Here is a 25913-nt window from a genome sequence, read left to right on the forward strand (position 1 = left end):
GAATTGCCTTCACCATGTTGATAAACGCAAATGAATAAAAAAATGTTCCATATTGTAATTGTGTAAGTGAATGAAAAAAAAGGAAGTATTCGGTTGTTTTTCACAAAATTGGTAGAGGTTTGTTGTTCAAACAAACAAGTACTTTGTACATTCACGGTTTATATATAACACAAACGTTCACATTATTGTCGATTTCTTCCAGTTCATTGTATGTACTTAATTTAATTTTTTTTTCTTTTTCAGTTTTGTGACGTTTGTGACCCAAATGTTCCTGAAAAATTCCACCCGCCCGAATATGCCATCGACGGATCTGAAAGATGGTGGCAAAGTCCGCCTCTATCCCGAGGAATGGATTACAACCAGGTCAACCTCACCATCGACTTGGGCCAGGTAAGTTCTCCTAAGTAATGACTATAGTAGATTCACATCACCCGCGCATCTGATGCCTAGCCCAGTCGGGACACATTTTATCACCTTCATTTCATTGTTTACTTTCTGCCAAGCAAATAAGCGCAATTAGTAATTCCTTCTCTATTGAATTAAGTTCTGTTTTACTAATTTAGATCTGTTTTTATCATGTAGGATTCTTTTATTACCAAACCCTTTCTGAAATACTGTCTTCATATAACTCCGGTGAGTTACAGATATTTTTACGAACTTAAACTGTGATAAACTTTAATTACATTATCCGATATCTTCTATTCATAATTTTGTGATGACACTAACCCCCTGGAATAAAATCTATGAATCCAATCTGTCATTGCATAAATGATGGAAGTATAATTAGTAGTACTAATATTACTAGCAGTAGCAGCAGGAGCCTGAGGTTAACTTATACATTTTATATAAAGGATGAAATGTTCAAGTGCTTCCAACGGTTAGCTGTGTGACTATGTCCTTGATTTAGTGCAGCAGGTAGAATAGTTTTTTCACTGTGCCAAAACCAGGTAGAGAAACCTATGCTATGTTTTTTTTCCATCTGTCCATCCGCCTGTGGTGGTCACGCATGGTAACACTGCGTCCCGGGCTTTAAATAGTTACGCTATGTGTAAGTTCTAGGTAAATAAAAGGATATCTGTGTGTACATTTGCAACTGAAAAGTGTTTTAATAATGTACTGTATGCGAATTACACCGTTAATATTCGAAATAGGATAAAATTTAAAGCCCGTGACGCAGTGTTACCAAGCGCAAACACCACAGGCGGATGGACAGATGGAAAAAAACAGAGTATAGTAATGAAGCTTCATGATCATGTCATGAGCATTTCCTGACGGGGTGTTGGAGATACCAGCCCGACTAGGAGTTGCCAGTATAACCAATTGATATAATATTGATAATAGCCCAATAGAAATGTTATAAACAGAATCTCTGGCCTCATAAATGTAGACAGATACAAATTTCATGGCTCTGGTTTTCTTAGTTGCAGAGTTATCAAGCAAAATGTTTCATGACGGCCATTTTGTCCGCCATCTTTATGACAGTTGTAAATATAGTAGTAAGTGCTTTGATGATATCTCTTCTTAACTCTTCTACCCAGGAAGACATTATCTGAATAATGGTTGATGCATTTATTTCAACAATGATTTACTCAAAATTGTCAGAAATCGAAACAACTAACGGCCATCTTGAAAAGTGGCGGCCATATTTAAATTTTGCGTGTACACCCAGATTTTTTAAAATGATGTTAAAATGAGCACTTGTGCTAAATTTCATCCTTGTGTCACAAACTGAAGTATTTTTCTACTTATCTGCTGCACTACTACAAGTTCTCCAGGGACTAAGGACATCTTATCAATAACCGCCCTCGAACCGGAAGGGGGCGGACAAGAGGATAATCTCTCTCTCTCTCTCTCTCTCTCTCTCTCTCGTTTGTGTTTCTGTATCCCTTTTGTACCAGTTTACCCTCAACTAACCATCCATGTTTCCCTGCACATATGGTAGACATTGTCCCTTTCTACCCCTCCTCCTCCTCCTCCTCACCGTACAATGTTATCCTTAACTCTTTTTTTCATAATTGTTGTTGTTTGCATATGATTTCAACATATCCTGAGAGAGAGAGAGAGAGAGAGAGAGAGAGAGAGAGAGAGAGAGAGAGAGAGTCGTTTTTCAGTTTTTCTTTCAGTTGTTTTTTTTAAGATTCATATCTTTCGAGACATTTATTTTATGCTTCCCTTTTTTTCTCTCTCTCTCCTTGTCAGTTAGTTTTCGTAGGCCTATGCGACTTATTTAAACGCCGTATAGTCATTATCAAGAACTTCTGCTTTAAATGATGTAAGGATTTTTGCTCTCTCTCTCTCTCTCTCTCTCTCTCTCAGGATGTGTTAAAAATAAGTGTGCGTTATTGCTGGTGGGAGTTGGAGAATTACGTGTCTCCTGTCCTTTCTTGGGCGTCAGATTTAGGCTTTTGTATCCTTTCTCTCTCTCTCTCTCTCTCTCTCTCTCTCTCTCTCTCTCTCTCTCTCTCTCTCTCTCTCTCCCCTAATGTCTACAACGCATGCTGAGGCAATTCTGTAGACTCAGAACGATTCTACAATGTAGTTAGAATCCATATTCCCGAACTGAATGTGACAGTCACTGCCACGTTCTATTGTTTTAACCTCTTGACCTTTCGTCGCTCTTACGAATTGATGCAGTTGTTTGGGAGGCTACCTGAATGAGTTAAGTCATTTGTTGCGATACTTTTATTTGTCACGATTCTCTTCCCGAGATAAGTAAGAGATTGCCGAGTAAAATCAGTGAATAGGAACAAGTTCGTTTGTAATGAGCTTGTAACAAGCAGGCGCCTCGTTGGCGTGGTCGGTATGGTGTTTGCGTGCCACCTCGTTTACCGCGAGTTCGATTCTCGGGCATTCTATTAAGGAGTGAGAGATATGTATTTCTGGTGACAGAAGTACACTCTCGACGTGGTTCGGAAGTCACGTAAAACCGTTGGTCCCGTTGCCGATCAACCACTGGTTCCATGCAACGTAAAAACACCATACAAACAGCTTGTAATATAAGCTAGAATAATTTTATAACGCAATTCTTTGTTCGTGTAATTATCGATATTTTTGTATTTTTCATTCACTGTAACCTTGGAAGTTTGGAAGCAAAGGGCTCAACAATTCTGTATTCTTCCTCTCATTCATCCTGTCGACTAGCGCTGATCCTCTCATTCATCCCGTCGACTGACTCTGGCTCTGATCCTCTGATTCATCCCGTCGACTGACTCTGATCCTCTCATTCATCCTGTCGACTGACTCTGATCCTCTCATTCATCCTGTCGACTGACTCTGATCCTCTCATTCATCCCGTCGACTGACTCTGATCCTCTCATTCATCCGTGAATGACTCGGCGCTGATCCTCTCATTCATCCTGTCGGACTGACTCTGGATAGATACTCTCATTCATCCCGGTCTCGGACTGAATCTGGCCTGGATCCTCTCATTCATCCCGTTGACTGACTCTGGCTCTGTTCGTCAGATTCATCCCGTCGACTGACTCTGATCCTCTCGTTCATCCTGTCGACTTGTTCTAATCTTTCCCATTTAAGTAAAAGGAATGGGAATCGATTCTGACTGTAGTAGGTTACAGGGAATAATGCTGATGTAACAAAAACTCTTTTTTTAATTGTCAATAGAAGATTTGGTAGATCAAGGTGTGATCCAACCTCCAGCTTACTTGGGACGCTTGCAAGATTTTCCCCTAACGGTTAAGTTGTAAACATTATATTCCTAACTTTTAACGTAAATTAAAATGTGCTAAAATCTACAGTCAAATAGAGCCTTGTTTCACCAACGAAAATTAAAATGAATATGCTTTATTTTATTAGATATAATTTTTCTTTTAGACCTTTTTAAGGCGCTTCCATAGACTTTCCTCCCCCCCCCTTCAAAACAAAACAACAAAGTAGTTTGTAGGCATACTCCCCGAGTAAGCGAAAATTGGATCTCTGATCCCCGATCGTATAATTTCTAGAACAGCTCTGGGTCATTGATTACAGTCATAATATGTTCTGCCAGTTATTTAAAACTGTGATCACGGTAAAATGCAAATCCTGGTAAAACCAAGAAAAAAAAGTTATAGTAGGTAAAAACAGACTTTTTGAGTTGAAGTTCAGTTTTATCATTTATGAACACTGGTCAAGTCTGTAATTTTATGGATTGCGCTGGTTGAGTGTATCCTGTACAGCTGCACCCTGTGTTGGTCTTAGAACAAGTAAGGAAAAGGTCATTGCTTAAGAAAACGCATATTATGACGAAGTGAAGCACAACGCGAGCATAATTAGTACTTGTTTTTTTTTTTTTATTTTTTTCTAAATAAATGTGCATGTACTTCAGTTGAGGCCTGTATCCAATTTCGATGTTTATATAATTCTTAAGGAGTTTTTGGTTGAATGCACACAAGATGCATAACTAACACTGTGCATTAACTGCTCAGGCAACTCGTAGCACATTACTAAATCTGGATATATTGTTAAGAGAATTGTTAAGAATACGGTTATTTGTATATAAATTTCAAATGAAATAAAATCACAGACCGCAATGAAACCCCTAGGTATGCAGACATAAATAACAACGAACATTTTAAGGTTAAGACATGAGCTTATATTATTCGTAACAAATTTTTTTGCAATGTGCACGTTATTTGATAATGAAATTAGCGATTAAACAAACGGTCAAGAGGGTCTTCTCTCGTAGTCTATTGCAACTACCAGTTTGATTTCATATTAAACCGCCATCATAACCACATTGGTCACCAACGCTCAATCCAGCTCTCTTGCGAATCTCCAGTATCCTGGAACTGATTGGTTTAAATGGGAAACAGAAAACGAACGAGTTCCTACAGAAAACGAGAGAGTTCCTACAGAAAACGAGCGAGTTCCTGTACTACTAATCAGAAAATATAATGGACCGCCAAAACTAGCTTGGTAAAGAAAAAAAAAAAAAAAAAAAAAAAAACTGCACTGCCGGAAAGATAACTGAAAAAAAAAATTACTAAGAAAAGTAGTGACACCCTAATGATTAAATGAAGATTTTTCGTAAGTGATGAATGTATAGAAATATGCTGCATACTAAGAGTGACGGTTGTACATTTTTGTACGAACGTCATCCCATGTTTTTCTTAGCCCTGAAATCTAATCTTCCGTGCAGACAAAAGTCTCTCTCTCTCTCTCTCTCTCTCTCTCTCTCTCTCTCTCTCTCTCTCTCTCTCTCTCTCTCTTTCTAGGCCCTGTAGTTTAGGTAAACTGTTTTCTGTTGTTTTTTTGGGGTAATAATTCTAAACAACCTCGGCACTCACACATTTACTGGTTGTTGGGTGAGTGAGGGAGAGCATATGAGGTGAGCACAAGTACTGCATTTTTAAAAAGTTATGAGTTTTAGAAAGAAAGTAGAATAAATGTAATTGAAGCTAATACAAGTATATAATGTATATCGTGTATATATATACTATATATATATAATATATATATATATATATATATCTATATACTGAAAGACTGAGCAAACTAATATGAAAATACCTTTTGTAGCCACGTAAAAGTGTCTTAAATTGCTATTACATACAGACACCAACATAAGAAAGTATTCACATAACCGAAAAAAATATTTTGTAAGACATCTTACAAAAGATATTTTGTAAGACACATCTTTCAAAAAATGTTTGTAAGACATCATACAAAATATATTTTGTAAGGCATCTTACAAAGAATATTTTGTAAAAAAAAAGACACATCTTACAAAAAATATTTTGTAAGACACACATCATACAAAATATATTTTGTAAGGCATCTTACAAAAAATATTTTGTAAAAAAAAAAAAATCTTACAAAAATATTTTGTAAGACGCATACATTTTGACATGTGACCCGCAAGCATAATATACATACGTACGGTATGAAGAAATATAACTCGCAGAACAGTACTGAAAGATACAAGTCTATCGTCAGTTACTGCAGAAGAAGTTATCGTCGACGATAATGTAACGTGGAGCAGTCATTCCCACAATGGTTTGTGCTTCTTCTTTTTCTGTCTTTTCTTCTTCTTCATCTTCTTCCCATGATGGTGGGCAGTGAGGTCACACATTTGCTCATTACTTGCCAGACGAGTGTCGAGTTACAGGACGGGCATTTACGAACAGCTGTCAGGAAAGGGGGTATCATAACCCATGACTGTGAGAGGGCGCGCTCTTTCCACCCACTACTACCCACTGCTGCCCTTTTTCTCCCTCGGTCTAGTCCTCCTCATACATACTCACTCGCATACACCAAATACATATATTATAAATATATCTATAGTATATGTATATATAATATATATATATATACATATATATATATATAATATTATATATATATATATATAAATATATATATATAATAGATATATCATATATATATAATTATTATATATATAGATATATTCTTTTATATATATATATATATCTATATATATATATATCATATATATATATATATACACACACATATGTAGTGCTGGACAGAGTGTGCCCTGGCTACCCACTGTCCTATTTGTTCCTCAGTCTGTTTCTTCAGTTACAGCCCAAATTATATATATATATATATACATAAGTGTGTGTGTGTATTTGTCACTCATACACGCTTGACTTTTTTCATATACATACTTTTTATAGGGGATCCACAAACTTGAGCACCATAGCGGGGTAATGCGGTCAGTGCATCTCATGCAGTGCACTGTAGGCATTACATAAGGTTCTCGGCTGCGTTGCTTCGGCCCCTTATTGCAAACCCTCTCATCCCTTTTTACTGTACCTCCGTTCATATTCTCTTTTTTCCATCTTGCTTTCCACCCTCTCCTAACATTTGTTTCACAGTTCAACCGCTAGGTTTTCCTCCTGTTACTCTTTTCAAACCATTTAACTCTGTTTCGCTTCCAACGCTGAATGACCTTATAGGTTCCAACGCTTGGCTTTTGGCCCAGATCTTAAAATTCTAATTACAATGCCACAAACTTGAGGAAAACTAGATTTTTTATTTATTTGCAGGAAGACAAATCCTCTTGCTCTCGCAGAATCCAGACAATAAAAAAATAAAACAATAAGGAAGACAGTATAGATCTGTGAGAGAGGAAGAAACAAATAAAGAAATAACAACAGAATAGCTTAGGTCACTGATTAGCAATTTCCAAATAAAAGCTAATGATATAGACTGTTGTAAAACAGTGGATGGTCTGATTAAATGCTTGACGAGTTTCTTGAGATCATTTACTTTCTTCGAAACAGTAATAATAATAAAGTAGGAATTCTATAACTATATTGATGCATATTGACATTATCTGAATTCAAATGTTTTCGAACAACTCGTTTGTCTTTCCCTGATCACGGGATCTTCAATTCATTTATGCTGAAAAATTTAATTATTTTGTTTCCCACCCCGTCAAAGTTCTGTGGTAATTTTTGTCTTTCAAAATCCGTGTAGTTAACTGTATCTAAATATCTTATCTATGTATCTCAATATCTGTCTATTATACACACACACACACACACACACACACACACACACACATATATATATATATATATATATATATATATATATATATATATATATATATACTGGAAGATTGGGGCATCTATATATATATATATATATATATATATATATATATATATATATATATATATATGTTAAATATATATGTTAAATATGTATGAATGTATGATATACATAAATATATACATACATATATATATATATATATATATATATATATATATATATATATATATATACATATATTAGTGTGTGCATACGATTACAGAATAGATTTTACCAATAGGTAGTAAATAATCTTGACATGTTTTCATTACTTCTTATTTGACAGCTTTTCCAAGTTGCTTACATCGTGATAAAAATGGGTAACTCTCCCCGTCCTGGCGTCTGGGCTCTAGAGCGATCGACAGATAATGGAGAAACCTACACGCCATGGCAGTACTACGCTGGAAATCTGGCGTAAGTAGCTATCCTTCTTTTGGCCCAGATATCCTGCTTATGAGAAAATTGTAATTAAATTTTGCAGGGTGAAAGGAATCCAGCTTTATAGAGTTCATGGTTTATTTATAGAGCAGATTCACATCAGCCGTGCATTTCATGTCTAGGCCATTTGATGTCTACGACGCTCCTGATTGGCTGTTGATAAGCCAGTGACAGGTCTGGAAACTCTCAGTCTCTCGAGAGAGTTCACATAGGCAGGATGTATGTTCCATCTCTCCTGAGGGATATGTCTTTCAGGAAAGGTGGAACATACATCCTGCCTACATGAACTCTCACGAGATGCTGAGAGATTGCCTTATCAACAGCCAATCAGGAGTGTCGTAAGGAACTGGCCTAGACATCAAATGCACGGTTGATGTGAATCTACCATAGCTGACCAACCTGGCGCTGCTCGGGAAAACTCAGAAATTGGGCTCTGTACAGTAATCCAGCTTTATAGAGTACATGGTTTATTTATATATGAACTAGCTGACCAACCCGGCGCCGTTCGGGAAAACTCAGAATGACAATGATAAACTCTCTCTTTCTCTCTCTAACTCAGCCTCTACTTGTGTAACCTATATTAGTAATATGAACAAGCTTAGCATATATATTATAGTAATGGCTGAAACTGACGGTCTCACAATCATGCGTCTCATTTCAGCGAGTGTGAATCCTTCTTTGGAAAGGAAAGTCTGAAGCCCATCCAGGAGGATGACGACGTCAACTGCATCACGCATTTCTCAAAAGTTGTTCCCCTGGAGGGGGGAGAGGTAAGCCATCACACATTTCTCATAAGCTTTGCCCATGGAAGGAGAGTTAAGTCACCAAATATTTCTCAGATGCTGCTGGGAGATAAGTCATCACATGTTTCTCAGATATTGTCCCTTTGGAATGAGGAAATGTAAGTCACTGCATATTCTCATAGATCGGTGTCTTGGAAGGAGAGGTACAATGTCATGCATTTCTAAAATAAAAAAATAAAATAAAAAATTTGTGGTTCTGGACAAATGTAGATCATACATTTTTCAAATGTTGTGTGGTGATTTACCACACTTTTCTCAAAAGTCTGCCCTTTGAAGTTGTAGCCTTAAGGCCCGTCCACACGGTCGAGCTTTGATCGGCGAACTTTGTTTGCTGTGATGACAGAAGTGGAGAAGCAGCGGATAAAGTTCTGACTTTTCCCGCTTATGAAAGAGTCTTGTATGAGAGGCTTCAAGTTGTTGTGCTCTGCCCTTACCTAGAGAGCTCAGAGGCTAGTACTAAAATTAGTCGTTGCAAGTATTAGGAGAGCAGTTGAACCAAATGTCGAGATATGTGCAAATGTTATGAATGTCCTTGGAATATTTGGGAAGCCATTATAATGATTTGTTTTCACGTTAATGTCATTAGTACTATGAGCTAGTTCCCACTGTGAGAAAGAGGTCACATTATAGAATTGGCCTCAGCTAGGTTTCACCAGGATCACTGGGTGTTGAATGTCGTACGAATGAGGCGCGTTAAAATGACATTGACAATGACGTGTGCTTTTTCAGATTGTTGTTCAGCTTCTGAATAACAGACCGAGTGCCAACAGTTTCTTCAACTCGACAACCCTGCAACAATTTACTCGTGCAACAAACGTTCGTCTGCGTCTGCTGCGCACAAAGACATTCCTCGGTCACCTTATGTCAGTTGAAAGAGCAGACCCTACCGTGACCAGAAGGGTAAGATAAAACTGTGAGATTTTCTTGCTAGAATGTAGGTTGTTGCGCTGGATTTCATGGCGCAATACCTAGATACCATTTTCTGAAGTATGAAGGTTTCGTGAAAATTTCGCGAAACAAAAGATTAAAATACTTAATTCTTCTAAAAGTTATCACATGTCATCCATTAGAGCCCCATCTGGTACAAATTAACGATTCACTAAACTTTAGTCAAAAAATAAATATAATAAAATATAAATTTGTCAACTCATAGTTTATATAATAATTATCTGCTTGACGTTGGATTTTCATTAACATTTCATGATATAACTTTATATAAAAGACTGAATGAAAAGAAAAAAAATTAACATGTTAAAATTACATGTTGGAGAATATAGTAAGTGACTAACAGAATTCACTATATATATATATATATATATATATATATATATATATATATATATATATATATATATATATAATTTATGTGTGGCTATGCATACATGAAGAGTCGCACATGAGGACCATTTTTTCAGTTTCATTTATACCGGAAAATTCATCCAACAATGTGGCCGTCCATTTTGTACATATGTAAACATTGTCCATTTCAGTATTTCTACTCCATCAAAGACATCAGCATCGGAGGACGCTGCGTCTGCAACGGCCACGCAGACGTGTGTGACCTGACTGATCCGGACGACCTCTACAAACTGAAGTGCAGATGTCAGCACAACACGTGTGGCTCCCAGTGCGAAAGATGCTGCCCTGGGTTCATCCAGAAGAAGTGGAGACCTGCCGGTTACCACGTCGGCTTTGTTTGCGAACGTAAGTATCAGTTCAATTCAGTTGAGACTTTGATCTGCGACCCTCAAGATCAGTGTTACAGACCCGTACAAAGAGTTTTTTGTTGCAGGGGGGAGGGGTGGGGGTTCGTCTTTTCCAAAACTGGACCGTCATTGCATATATAGGTATATGCAAGATGACATACTTGAAAATGTTTTTTTAGTTGTATTAAGAGAAAAAAAATGGGTATGCGGTCTATGCCCTCCTATCCGATTAGATGTTATTCAAAGTACTGACTTTGGTTAACAGAATTTTACTTAAAATCACTTACAAATATGGTAGCCTATATCATATTCCCATTATCACTCTTGTATGTCCTACTACTAAAGAATGATGTTAAAGTTTAATCAGAAAATTTATTAAAAAAAGACTTGCCAAAAAAAAATCAAACCAAAAGATTGTTATTTATTACTTTGTGAGTACAGGTCAATGAAAAGGATAGCCACAGAAGATAAAACTTCCAGAAATTTTTAGGGGGGGGTGGGGGTGGGTCGTTGAGCATCGACCCCCCCCCCCGCCCCCCCCACCCCCCCCACCTCGGTACAGGCCTGTGTTACGATATCTTATGAACTCGCTTTTAGAATCTGCCAGTCATGCATCACACTTTGTATTAAGTATCCTACGTTATTATCAGGATCGAAATTTTATTGCTCCTGTTTGTATGATATTACCACGACGAACGAGCATCATTTTTACTCTGCACTACTATAGATAGATCTAATTTAATTGATTTCAAATCTTGCAACGTGATGCATGCTCATGGACAACTGCCTTTACGATATTTAAAGTATGAATTTATTATATTAAGAGTAATCGTCATTGATAAGAGCCCAAATCTGACTTATAGTTAATACCGTATATTACAGCTCAATTTCTCTCGATATTTCTGTCACTGAAATCGTCTGAATATGAAGTTTACGTACATATTGTTTGATTTGCACTGGCCTGGTACACGCATGTATAAGCAACCACCTGTAAATACAGCACGTACAATTCTGCAATAATGTGCATAACTGGGAAGCCAGTAGAGTGTGCAATTTATCATTCATGACTGAACTGAATAGTTTTTTATTCTGCGGATGTCATCAATTAAACAAAAATTTAATAAAAGTTTGCTAGAAACTGTCCATGGCCTAAAATGTATGGATAATCTTTGCATTTTTCGTAAATTGTTCAGTATCAACTTTTAACGAGGACATTTACAAAATACTCACAAGCATCACAGTATACCTTAAGTGAATGCTATTTTAGTTTGAGAGAAAATTTCTTTTATTATGAAGCTTACACACACACATGTATTTATATATAGATATATAAGTATGTATGCGTGCAAGTACGTATGCATGTATTTATATAGGAAGGGACAATTTTGCAATGGTGAAAAAGCGAATAGTTGAATGATATATATGAAAACTGGCGAATATGAAATGGAATTTCGTTTCGGATTAGACGTATTCCAATAATGTCCGCGAGGTAACGCCTTAGCTATATTTTGTAATACAACTTACAAGAAATAAATTGAATCATGTCACTATTCTCGACATCTTCCTGTGTTCCAGCGTGCAACTGCTTCGGCCACACGAACGAATGTCTCTACGATGAAGAGGTCGACGAGAAGAACCTCTCCATCGACATCTTCGGCAACTACGAAGGAGGAGGAGTTTGTCAGAACTGCCGGCATAACACCAAAGGAATCAACTGCAACGAATGTATGGACGGCTACTACAGACCCTATGGGAAAGAACTCAACGACACGGATGTCTGCCAGCCTTGTGACTGCAACGTCTTCTACTCCACCGGAAACTGCGAAGACGGCACGGGGCAGTGCCAGTGTCGACCGGAATTCCTTCCGCCCTACTGCAGGGAGTGCAACGACGGCTACTACGACTACCCCGACTGCAAGCCCTGCGACTGCCACAAGAACGGAACGATCGGCGGCGTCTGCGAAGTTGGGGGTGGTCAGTGCCCATGCAAGGAGAACTACCAGGGTCTGAACTGTGACGAGTGTGCCCCGGGTTACTACAACTTCCCCGAGTGCTTGCCCTGTGACTGCAGCGAGATCGGCACCCTGGACAACAGCACCTGTGACATAGAGACTGGCCAGTGCGGCTGCGTCAACAAGTTCGGAGGACGTAAATGTGATAGATGCGCCCATGGCTATTTTGACCACCCGACATGCGCATGTAAGTGTAGTATATCCTTTATGAAAGCAAAATTCCCTTCGGCCCCTAACTACAATTACTTTCATTCCTTTTTACTGTACCTCCTTTCATATTCTCTTTCTTCTATCTTACTGTCCACCCTCTCGTAACAATTGCTTTATAGTGCAACTGCTTTGAGGTTCTCCTGTTACACCTTTCAACCCTTTCACTATCAGTTTCCGTTTCAGCGCTGAATGGCCTCATAGGTCCCAGTGCCTGGCCTTTGGCCTAAATTCCATATTCAGTTCAATTCAATACATAATGACAAGAAGGAATCCGATGTACAGCAGGCAGACTTATTACTCATTGTATAATGATTTAGATTTAGTGAATACTGATGAAATGCTCTGGATTGACTATATAAATCTTACTTCTTTCCAAGTTCCTCGCTGGACGAGTGGTTTTCGCTCTCGGCTGCCAATCCGGTGGTCCGAAGTTCGAATCCCGGCTCGTCCAACGCGGAATCAGAGGAATTTATTTCTGGTGATAGAAATTCTTTTCTCGATACAGTGTGGTTCGGATCCCACAATAAGCTGTATGTCCCGTTGCTAGGTGACCAATTGGTTCCTAGCCACGTAAAAATATCTAATCCTTCGGGCCAGCCCCAGCAGAGCTGTTAATCAGCTCAGTGGTCTGGTAAAACTAAGATATACTTAACTGCACTCCTTTTCAGTTTGTAACTGTGATGCCCAGGGAACCCAGCCAGAGATCTGTGACAAAAGCACCGGGGAATGTCTGTGCCTGGAAGGTTTCAGTGGGTCGCGTTGTGACAGCAATGCTCCAGGTTTCTGGGGTTACCCCTACATCCAGATCTGTGGCTGCCACGAAAGAGGATCCGCCTCGACTGTCTGCGATGCGTCTGGAGACTGCGCCTGCCTGACCGGCTTCTCTGGGCGCGCTTGTGACCAGTGTAGCTCTGGGTACTACAACTTCCCCGACTGCATTAAATGCGCTTGTGACTCTGCAGGAAGCATAGGTATTTCCTGTGACAAAGATGGCAAGTGCAAGTGCAAACCGAATTACAGCGGAGTCCATTGCGATAAGTGCTTCGAGGGGTTCTATAACTTCCCTCTGTGTGAAGGTAACCTGTCTTTCGCATTTTCGAAATTTGAGAGTCTTTCTGTATCACTGCCACCGAGCTTTAGACTTCAGAGTCTTTCTGTATAACTGCCATCGAGCTCTAGTTTTTTCCTTATTCTAGTATTGCATCCTTTTTTTATTTAAAAAGCTTTCATTCCACTTTGAATTCTTAGCCCTTTCGTCTGGGTCAAGTAAAGGCATTATTATAGGTTACCCAGTCCATTCAGTCGTAAGATATGCAAGACCAGTTTGAGCAGTGTGCTTTCTTAATGTAAGCTGATCTTAAAAGCTACCCGTACATGTAAAACAATTTTGTCTTTAAGTTCAATGTACTTTATATCTAAAACAATCTCTGAAAATTCAGGTTTTGAGGCTTTAATTCAGACAATTACCAACTTTCTTACAAAATGACTTCATAATAACACAATATTTAACAACTCTTACAAAGTAGAGCCATCTGAGTGTCGTACTTCACACTCATGATATTAAGACATTTATTTACTCTTGTATTCTGTAACGTTTTATGTTTAAAATATAGCTCTTTGGTTAGGATATTCCACCGCCATTGAAGGGTGTCAGAATTTTAACGACGTTCTGCTTTTATCCACTTTCAGAATGTAACTGCAACCCAGCTGGAGTGTTAGAGACCTTCGCTGGGTGTGGCAATGCTCCGGAAGGAGAGCTCTGCGAGTGCAAAGGGCGCGTGACAGGAAGGATTTGTGACACTTGCCGTCCTCTGTTCTGGAATCTACGACAGGACAACCCAGAAGGATGCGAGGAGTGTAAATGCGACACCTCTGGCACGGTAGGGGGAATGTCATCTTGCGAGCAGAAGAGTGGCCAGTGTTTCTGCAAACCAGGAGTTCGTTCCCGCAGGTGCAATGAATGCAGAGATGGCACCTACAACCTACGGGACGATAACATGTTCGGATGCACTAGCTGTGGGTGCAATTTAGGCGGCTCTGTGGACAACACGTGCGACAAGGAAACGGGCCAGTGTCGGTGCCGTCCTCGTGTCACTGGCCAACACTGTGATGAGCCGCTTCAGCTTCACTATTTCCCAACCTTCTACCAACTGAAATACGAAGCGGAGGAAGGACGCACCCCACAGAATACAGCAGTAAGGTATGATAATGGTTCTCGCGGTAAGGTATGATATCAATGGTTCTTTGCTCGTAGTGATTGCTCAGGAGTTTTAACGAAGAAGTCAAAGCAAACTGTAAATGTATAAACTTTACAGTTGACCAACTACATTTCAGAATGTAAGACAAAAAAAAAATGCTGTTAATTAGTGGAACATTCATTGAAACCTCAAATGATTTCTTATAAACTAGAAAACTAAGGAAAATTACAGTCTAATCATTATTCTCGTAGAATCTTGGAATTATATATATATATATATCTATATATATATATATATATATATATATATTAATTTAAATTTTATATATATATATATTTATATATATATATATAATATCTATATATATATATATATATATAATATATCTATAATAATAATATATATGTGTGTGTGTGTGTGCGTGTGTGCCTTTCATTTAAAGTATTTTACACGCGTTTTTCTCGTTTTAGATTCGGTTATGATGAAGATGTCTATCCAAATTATTCGTGGAGAGGTTATGCAGTCTTTTCTGAAATTCAAAAGGAAATTATCAACGACGTTTACATAGAGAAGCCGTCACTGTACCGCATGGTGATGTCATACCATAACCCTAACAAGCATACTGTTGTTGGCAAGATCATTATTACTCCAGACGACCCATTGGATTCACAACAGGTAATGGAACATACATATTGTCCTGCTTTGAAATCATCTTTCTGCTTCTGTATTCCCTTCGATAAATCAGGTTTATCTCTTCCTTCGTGGTGTTGCTTTAGCCTGTTTTCATTTGTCTTTTTCTTTTGTTCTGGATTGGGTTAAAAAGGGCGTTTCGTTACTGGGCGCTTTAGTCTTTGTATTTAGATAAAATATAGCATGTTGTTCTCATTGCTAACATTTTGTCAACTTTCAAATGATTCAAATCACTGTCCATCAACGGAGAATCTTATCATTAAACGAAACCTCTGTGAGATGAAGCTTAGTATGTATTCTTCTTCTTCCCAGCTGGTTCCCATTTTTCAAATGGGGTCGCCGTTTCGGATGAGCCGTTTCCATCTTATTTCTATCCTGCACTTCTGCCTCATCAATTCCCTTCTCATGTAAGTCTCCTCTCACACAGTCCTTCCATCTCTTTCTTGGTCTCCCTCTTCTTCTTCTTCCTTAAACCAAAATCGTGTATCCTTTTCATTTCAGGAAGTTGACGTTCACTTCAGATCGACGTCTGAGCCGAAGCTCATGACGGTTGTCACTGTTCCCGGCGATTTCCCTGTCCCTCTCGTGATGAATCCTGGCCGATGGTCTATCGCTATCGTCAATGACAAGAACCTCTTTTTGGTAAGTTCTCCAAAGTGTTCGCGCCCTGTCATATCAGTGTAAATATCTTTCCAGATGACTTCGTCATCCAGTAATCTTCATAGCAATGAGATATAGATTTGTAAGGGCCCTGGTCTCATTATGGAGTTGTACTGTAACTATCAATGACGAATGAAAATATTAGGTACAGGAAGGGTTAAATGAGATATAACTGGTCACATCATGGAGTTGTACTGTAACTTCCAATAGCGAATGAAAATATTAGGCGCAGAAAGGGTTAAATAAGATATAACTGGTCTCATTATGGAGATATACTGTAACTTTCAATGACGAATGAAAATTTTAGGTGCAGAAAGGGTTAAATGAGATATAACTGGTCTTTTTATGGAGTTGTACTATAACTGTCAATGACGAATTGAAATATTAGCTGCAGAAAGGGTTTAAATGAGATATAACTGGATGTACATGGCTGATTGAAAGTCTACTTTTAGTGAAGATAAAAGGAAATTAATTACTGTTTGATATAGTAAGTTATTTGAAGGTACGAAAAGAGGATTTAGGATTGAAGAGTTGACGAAGATTCTATAGTTTACCAATCGACTGATTTGATGGTAATTGATACATTTGCCTCACATGCCTTCCATCTGTGCACCCCATGCTTCATTGTTTCTGTTTTGTAATTTCTCTTTTGTGTTCGACCTCGAAAGAATTTTTTAAAAATATTTAACATCTAACCCTTCTTTCAGGATTACTTCGTATTGCTGCCTCTTGCATACTATGAAGGAGCAATCTTGTCCGAGAACGTGACAGTCCCTTGTGCTCTAGGCCAAGACGAGAGTCAGATGTGTGTGCACTACACATACCCTGACATCTACGAGCACAGTTACATCTATGGTTCGGCTGGCTATCGCAAGGCCGGAAATGAACGGGAGGCTGTTGATCTATATGATGACGAAGAGGTGAGTATTCAACGAAAAGACTAGACTTGAATATTACCGCAAAAGTTAAAGAAAATGATTTGAAGTTTTCCAAGGTAATTTCCTATGCAGTATTCGTTACTCTTTACTCCTCTGTACATGGTAGTTTTGATCAGGTGACATTTATCTAACCACCAGAATCCTGGTATTACTCCATAGATGTCACCTGAGTGCTTGTGGGAATTTGGTGAAATGTTGAAATTATACCTTATAGTACTACAACATTACTTTGTTCATGTTAAGAGTGCGAGCGAGTAGACTACTATGTTTAAACGTAACAGAAAAGTAAATGAATTATCCTTTTCAAAATCTACCATCAAAATCTCAATAAAACTGTTTCTTCCTGGAAAAATTTTCATCATATTATGAATAAACCAATAGCGAATGTCTGCATATTTACTGGAGACTGTCATAGTATATTCTTGTTTTCTATGTTAGGAATGTTTGAAACTCAAACATTTGATAATATAACTTCTTTTGTTGTTGATTCTCTGACTTGGAACATTAAAATCCTCACTGAAAAAGGGCCACAGAGCATGACTTCGTTATATTTTGCCTTACTAACCAGGCTCCGTAAGGGGGTAATTCCATCAGTGGACCTCATGCGGTGCACTGTAGGCATTACTTAAGGTTCTTTGCAGCGTGCCTTCGGCCCCTAGCTGCAACGTCTTTCGTTCCTTTTACTGTACCTCCTTTCATATTTTCTTTCTTCATCTTACTGTCCACCGTCCCCTAACACTTGATTCCTAGTGCAACTGCTTTGAGGTTTTCCTCCTTTTACACCTTTCAAACCTGTTACTGTAAATTTCCAGTTTAGCGCTGAATGACCTCATATGTTCCAGTGCTTGAATGAATGAATGAATAGGGGTGGGGTAGGATGGATGGGGGGTCGGTTGCAACCGATTTAAACCCCAGAGGGGTCAACTGGAAGGAAGTCTAGGTTATTGAAGGGGAATAGGGGGGGGCGAAAGGAAGGTATAAGGAGAAGGGATAAATAAAATGGCACAGACAACATTTGTCTTTTGGTGTTTCATTGCTTGGCCTTTGGCCTAAATTTTATACACAACTCAACTTTGCTGACCTCATAGGTTCCCAGTACTTGGCTTTTGGCCTAAATTCTGTATTCAACTCAACCAGTAGTATGGCTAAAATAACCAATTAGATCTCTGCTATTTGATAATATAACTTCTTTTGTTGTCGATTCTCTGACTTGTAAAATTGAAATCTTTTGTTGTCGATTCCATGAATTGAAAAATTAAAATCTTTTGTTGTCGATTCCATGAATTGAAAAATTAAAATCTTTTGTTGTCGATTCCATGAATTGAAAAATTAAAATCTTTTGTTGTCGATTCCATGAATTGAAGAATTAAAATCTTTTGTTGTCGATTCTCTGACTTGAAAAATTTAAATCTTTTGTTGTCGATTCTCTGACTTGAAAAATTAAAATCTTTTGTTGTCGATTCCATGAATTGAAAAATTAAAATCTTTTGTTGTCGATTCCATGAATTAAAAAATTAAAATCTTTTGTTGTCGATTCCATGAATTGAAAAATTAAAATCTTTTGTTGTCGATTCTCTGACTTGGAAAATTGAAATCCTTACTCAAAAAGGGCCACAGAGCAAGATTTCGTTATATCTCTCCTTACTAACCAGGTGTTGCGGATGCTGGACACCCAGCCAATGGCCTGGCTGAACCACAACCAGCCAGAGGTCCAATACGATCTGAGACTCGGCAAATCCGGCCACCACATCCTCCTCATCAACTACTACACTCCAGAAGGTTCGCCAACGACGAACGTCATGATCGAGACCTCCACCCGCAAAGGGAAAGCGAAAGGGCGAGCCATCCTCTACGACTGCCGGTACTCGACCACTTGTCGCCAGGTCATCACTGACCTCGAGGGAAAAGTCGGAGTCTTCCCATTCGACAGCAATTTCGTGAATGTCGTGGTTAAAGTGAGTACGAAAGCCTTCATGGTCGTTTTGCAATAGCTAATCAACAACCAAGTAGAATAAATACTCACCGATTTTCCTGTATGTTAAATATTTTATAAATAGAATATTATTCTGATTTCCGTTTTATCGACAGATGCTCTTCTGTTTATTTAAAAATATTCCATGTTTCTAACATGTCAGTGCATCATTCTTCACTGATATTGTGAAACTAGTAAAAGATACTAAATCAGTTCCATTGTACAGAATATATTAGGTTTTTTTTTTTAAATAGTCAGTGTAATGTAGGTAAAAACGCCATTTAATGTATTCAATAGGGAAGTTTCTACGTCCATGACAAAAAACGTTAAATATTTGAAATAGAATATTATTCTGATTTCCGTTTTATCGACAGATGCTCTTCTGTTTATTTAAAAATGTTCCATGTTTCTAACATGTCAGTGCATCATTCTCCACTGATATTGTGAAACTAGTAAATCATACAGAATATATTAGGCATTTAAAAACAATAGTCAATGTAATGTAGGTAAAAACGCCATTTAATGTATTCAATAAGGAAATTTCCACGTCCATGACAACAAACTTTACTAAATCTATTCCATCATACAAAATATATCAGGCTTTTTTGTTTTTTTAAATAGTTAGTGTAATGTAGGTAAAAACGCCTTGTAATGTATTTAATAAGGACACTTCTATGTCCATGACAACGTGCGTTTCCCATTTTTACATTCGTAGGGCGAGACCAACACAAACATTGGCATCGAATCCATCGTGGCTGTCCCTCACGAGTTGTGGCACGAGGACCTGGTGAGACTGCAGCCGGTGTGTGCCCGTCTCAACGGGGAATGTTTGACCTCCCAGTTCCCCCACCCACCAGAAACAACAAAGGTAAATAGTGGAAGGTCATCTTATGTTAGGTCACGCGTAAGAATGTCAGTGTAAGATCTTTTTCCTACCTGACTGTCCAGCTTCTGGTCCGCCCTATGTGAATACAGAAGAGATTCTCAGTGGCTAGGTTAAACTCCGTCAAAATGATATTTTTCTCTGTAATGTACAGGCTACAGGTATGGTATGCAAGAATTTTCTATAGTGTTGCCATTTTGTAATGATTATAACATATACCTGTACATGAATACATACCTAAACTTATGTGTACGCATGTTTGCAATAGACCTACTGCTTTTATCTCTGTGAATTTTATATTATATATATATATATATATATGTGTGTGTGTTTATGTATTTATGTATGTAAAATGTGGGTGTGTGCACTGAAGGAAATTCACCATTTAACTCAACTGCAAGCAAAAAGTGAAGGGAATTTTTCACATTACGGTACCATTATGTCAAACATTTTCCAAGTAAGCGATATGATACCCAGAAAGCAAAAGAGATGACTTTTGGCATCAGAAGAGCTTTGACTATCATTCATTTTCCTTCAGCTTTTCTGTGGCTCTTTTATCTCTTTTTCATCAAAACATAAAATGGTGTGATGCGACTGAACACGAGTCTTAACTGCAGTACTTTCCTTGCGCTATGTGAGACTGTTCTAAGCCAATGGACAGTTTTGATTGGTTAGCATTTTACCGCAAAGTTTAGGAAATAAAACGGATCTATCTCATTCTCCAGATCGAGTTCGAGAACAACCTGGAAGGGAAGAGGGCTGCCGAACTGCCTTGGGGAATCTCGAACAACACAGGTCTCGTTTTCTTGAACCATAGCGATCCCATGGTGGATATCACCGGCAAACTACGCTCAGCTGGCGGCTATGTCTTCATCGTCCATTACTATCAACCTCTGTACCCCGGTAAGTGAAGAACTTCTCAAAATAACTTTAGGAAACGACTGAATCAGTAAAATAAACACGTCCCAGTATCATAGTCTCATCTTACTTTTGTACTAAGCTGGACTTATATTCTCCCCTGTAATTTTTAAGACATTCTTCGATATGAGAATGACCTGTTTTTTACACATACGCCTGTCTTAGTATTTTGCAGAAATATCCATCTGACTTTCTTTTAATTTGACTTTATCTGGCTTTCTCAGAGAACGAGTTGTATGGGCAGGTTATGTTTGCAGATGAGAAAGGTTAAGTGCATTTCTCTGGGAAAGTAGTTTCTGTGTTAGTTGCATGGCGTTTGATTCAATTCCTAGAAACTGCACTTACGTTTTATGACATCGAGTAAGATTTATCCTGTGGATGTCTTCATATTGTAATGTGTGGTAGAGAGAGAAGTGTGCTGTACTTTGATCCTAGTTTTATAGCATTTGTTGACTGACATTTTGATACTGTGGTGTGCCCTTGGTGGGTTAGTGCTGTCAGTGGACCTCTTACGGTGCACTGTAGGCATTACTTAAAGTTCTTTGCAGCGTGTCTTCGGCCCCTTAGCTGCAACCCCTTTCGTTCCTGTTACTGTACCTACTTTCATATTCTCTTTCTTCCTTTCCACCCTTTCCTAACACTTGATTCATAGTGCAACTGCTTTGAGGTTTTCCTCCTGTTACACCTTTCAAACCTTTTACTGTCAATTTCCATTTCAGCGCTGAATGACCTCATAGGTCCCAGTGCTGGGCATTTGGCCTAAATTCTATATTCAACTCAACTCGATACTGTGGTGTGGCGTGTGTTGTAGAATTTGAAAACTGAAACTCCTTTTCTTGTTCCGTTTGATCTGAATTAAAACCTTTGGCAATTAAAATGTAAGGTAAAGCATGCATTAACATTGGCTCTAGTAGTTATTTCCAGATTCATAATGTAAGTTATATTTATTTGGCAATAATATGCGTCTCCATTAAATACCGGGAAAACTTTGGAGATCTAAGTCAGGCTCTTTATTATCAAGTAAAATACAGTTAATCCCAAGAGAGGCATTTTTTAATATAACCCAGCCTTATTGATATGAACTGAGGTGTTACCATACAGCTCTGATATCACATAATAATGTAGCAAAATTAATCTGAACCTTTTAGATATTCTGACAGTATGTAGGTCTAATTCCTTTCTGCTTCGTGGGTGGGCGCTATGTAGAATTGAGACTACTGTACTGTATACTATTGTCAGACCTGCAGTTGTTGCCATTTTGTGTTTACTTGTGTATCAATATAGTATTCTGTGTCGTGACGTAAACATCATGTTCCTTTTTTGTTATAATTTCTGTTTGAGCTAAACACTAAACTGAATAACTCTGGTTAAATAACCCTGTGTAGAGAACGTCATAAATCCTTGCCGTTGTTTTCGTGAATTGAGGTTAAAAACGGCAATTAAAACAATTTTAAACTTATTCATTCCTAGCCTAATGTATAATAAAAATCACCAACTTTATCATTTATAATTGTCCTTATGTAGGTGTAGTGATTAATTATAGTATTATTAGTATCATAATCTAAATGTGATCACTATCTTTACAGAGTTTGAAGTCGATGTACTGCTGCAGAATGGACAGTTCTATGAGGCTTCACTGGATGTTCACCACTGTCCCAGTACTTCAGGCTGTAGGGATGTTATCAGGCATCCTGATGGTTCATATGTATTCAACGTCCTTGAGAACTTCGTGTTATCGTTGAAGGTAAATCATTATCATCTTTGACAAAGAAACTGGTCCTGAACGTATTCCAGAACATATTTTGCTCCCTGAAATATCCAGAATTAAAGAAAACAGAAACAGCCATATCTTAATATATTTTCTGATGAAAACGTAGCATTTTAAGTATAATCCCCTTCCATCTGTGCTTCATTTACATTGAAATTATAGCGAGACAGTAAAAGAAACTCATACACAGTTACTGTAATAAAGGAAAACTGGAATACCTTCAGTATGTCCAATTCATTGTTCCCTTATTGTTCGCACACTTATTTGTAAAAAGTATTGATGTCTTATGTCAACTCTCTATTTTCAGGAACCAGATCATAAGTCACTGTGGTTGGATTATCTCCTTGTAGTTCCCGCTGAGCAGTTTACTCAAGAAATATTGCATGAACTTCCACAAGACAGAACTGCCGAGTTTATAAGCCTCTGTGGACAAGATAATTTCAATCTTCAGCCAAACGCTTCTGGTGAGAGAATGCCCCTGCATGCCAATGTTCATTCATAATACCCGACATTATTTTCCTTAATTGTCATAATCAGTAAGATTGTAATTCTTTAGGATTTTTATAATGAATGCACCATTTTGCCAAAAAAGCATACAAAATAATTTTCTAAGTTCATTTATTATATGTTATAACGAAATGCGTAATATAGCTTAGATTTCAGAATGATAATTCTATATTCATAGTCAGTAGGCATGACGCAAGTTAACTTTGGGAGATGCCACGCACACACACACGTTATATATATAATATATATATATATATATATATATATATATATATATATATATATATATATATATATATATATATATATATTTATATATATAGCTTAGGGCAATGGCCAGTCGAATCTCCAAAGGGCGTCAGTAGATCCCTTCTAGATAACGATCAGACAGAGTTCTCTGCAATTATTTTTGGGTTTGTTTTATACTTCTGTCATAGTTTTCGATCTCCAAAATGCATCGCTGGATCCTAGTACAAACGTCTTAGATCCTGACTGATGAAATTAGCCTTAAATTTACTGTGTGATGAATAAAATCCTATTATTGCAAACCGTGACCTCTAAAATTGACATTTGAGCGCCTCAGTGGCGTGGTTGGTTTGGTGTTTGCTTCTCACCTCGGTGTCGCGGGTTCGATTCCCGGCCATTTCATTGAGGAGTGAGAGATGTGTATTTCTGGTGATAGAAGTTCACTCTCGACGTGGTTCGGAAGTCACGTAAAGCCGTTGGTCCCGTTGCTGAATAACCACTGGTTCCATGCAACGTAAAAACACCATACAAACAAACAAACAAACAAAATTGACATTTGTGTGACTTTTAACGCTGTAAATTTGCTCGGAATGGTTCTGTGCCTGAGAAAATATAAAGAATAATTTTTCAGTTTCCTTAAAATGTAAGAATTTGGAGTATATTCCAATCAATTTTCAGATTTCTGTCGAGATGCAGCATTCAAACTAACAACGGACTACAACAGTGGAGCTCTGCCGTGTCAGTGTGACTTCTACGGATCTGCAAGCTTCGAGTGTGAAAGCTTCGGTGGCCAGTGTGCCTGCAAACCAAACGTGATTGGCAGGAGATGCGACAGATGCAAAACAGGCTACTTCGGTTTCCCAGACTGCAAACCTTGTGACTGTCCATCCACGGCCCTTTGCGATCCTGTCACCGGTAACTGTCAATATACCATCTTCATTTGGTGCGCCACTTTCGTGAATTAGATCATATTTGCTATGATACATGTGTTAGTTTTGTTGCGGGCTGCTCCAGGAGCAAGAGCCCGTGCCAGTGTAAAGCTGGTTTAACCTTGCTACTATGTGTTAGGCAAAATAGGCTAAGTATATTTTCATTTGTATCGTCTTCTGAATTTTCTGATGTTTGAAAATGTGCTCATAAATGACAAAGCCTTAATATTAAAATGAATAGGTATGACTAGGATATAAATCATTTTCTCCAAATCACATTATGAAATATTACTGTATGATCTAGTATTTTGCAGTTATTTGACTGATTTTCATACACTTTTTTTAGAGTTCTACTGAAAAGTTTATAATGATATATAAAGTATTCTCGATAGAATATGTTATGTTTTTCAGTATTTGCTTCTTTTCTATAATGATTTCCTGAACCATTACTAAACGCACTCTACAGCTGAGAAAAATTCACTTATTTATTAAACGTGATATGTACTACATGAAATCGAATCACGTTCAGCCTTCATACCTTATAGTACTATATAGTAAAACGTCTTTACTTCAATAGCATGAATTTATCAGTTAACTCCAGTGTATTGATTTTTGCATAACAGATAATAGTAAATGGACATCTTAACTATCCAAAAGTTTGAATTTGAACCATTAAAAAATTTCCCAAAAATCCGGTAAAAATGTCCGCACTGTTTATTTTGGCTGTTATATAAGCTCCATGTTCCCAGGCGAATGCATCTGCCCGCCACGCGTGGAAGGAGACCGCTGTGAGAGATGCAGCCCCTACACCTACGGTTTTGACCCCATCATTGGATGTGAGGAGTGCCAGTGTTCTCCTCTCGGAGTCAAGGCTGGTAACCTACAGTGTGACATGCTGACAGGGAAGTGTGACTGTAAGGATGCTGTTGTTGGTAGGAGGTGAGAATACTGAGATACTGTTTAAACATTATTGGGGCGTGCCAGTTGTAACGCTTTTAAACAAAAAGTGTTAAGTAACTTCTGTAACTTGTTTATTCATGGGTCTGCTTTATACATATTTTTAAGCGTAGCGGCACATATGATAGTGCGATAAATGAATGGAAAAAGTAGTCAATGTCATAAGTAGTTCAATTCAGTACATGTAAATGGTCTTGCTGTAAGAAATACTAGAATCAGGAAAGGGTCATTTGCAAAAAATTATATTTCCAGAAAGTTGAGAATTTCATTAAATTTATGGAAACTACTACAGGTTTCAGATTAATCTGTAACGTGTTTTGAATGACAGTACATGTTTTTTTTTATAGGAATTAAGTGATACTTTGAGAAAACCTTTAATTTATGTCGTGTATGCAGGTGCGAGCGATGTGCAGCTGGGTACTGGTCATTCCCATTCTGTCAGCTTTGTGACTGTGACCTGAGAGGAACAGAGGCTGAAATCTGTAACCAGGTAAAACCTATCCACTGTTATCCTCTCC

The 25913-nt window shown here is 38.0% G+C and overlaps 1 protein-coding gene across 4 annotated transcripts in view; it reads left to right on the forward strand.

Annotated features, from left to right (window-relative positions):
* Positions 1–25913, forward strand: part of LOC135206917 (laminin subunit alpha-like) — an 82416-nt gene that overhangs the window by 7243 nt on the left and 49260 nt on the right. For all 4 annotated transcript variants that reach the window (XM_064238408.1, XM_064238409.1, XM_064238410.1 and 1 more), the window contains exons 2-20: positions 244–390; positions 7847–7974; positions 8660–8768; positions 9531–9701; positions 10292–10505; positions 12083–12706; positions 13398–13805; positions 14419–14929; positions 15398–15602; positions 16119–16259; positions 16985–17197; positions 18868–19170; positions 19903–20055; positions 20796–20973; positions 22575–22732; positions 23064–23220; positions 24188–24424; positions 25188–25377; positions 25792–25885. In XM_064238408.1, coding sequence (XP_064094478.1) covers positions 244–390; positions 7847–7974; positions 8660–8768; positions 9531–9701; positions 10292–10505; positions 12083–12706; positions 13398–13805; positions 14419–14929; positions 15398–15602; positions 16119–16259; positions 16985–17197; positions 18868–19170; positions 19903–20055; positions 20796–20973; positions 22575–22732; positions 23064–23220; positions 24188–24424; positions 25188–25377; positions 25792–25885 — 4341 coding nt within the window. The remainder of the gene's footprint in view (positions 1–243; positions 391–7846; positions 7975–8659; positions 8769–9530; positions 9702–10291; positions 10506–12082; positions 12707–13397; positions 13806–14418; positions 14930–15397; positions 15603–16118; positions 16260–16984; positions 17198–18867; positions 19171–19902; positions 20056–20795; positions 20974–22574; positions 22733–23063; positions 23221–24187; positions 24425–25187; positions 25378–25791; positions 25886–25913) is intronic.

Source organism: Macrobrachium nipponense, chromosome 31, assembly GCF_015104395.2.
Source record: "Macrobrachium nipponense isolate FS-2020 chromosome 31, ASM1510439v2, whole genome shotgun sequence".
In the NCBI taxonomy this organism is placed as follows: Eukaryota; Metazoa; Arthropoda; class Malacostraca; order Decapoda; family Palaemonidae; genus Macrobrachium; species Macrobrachium nipponense.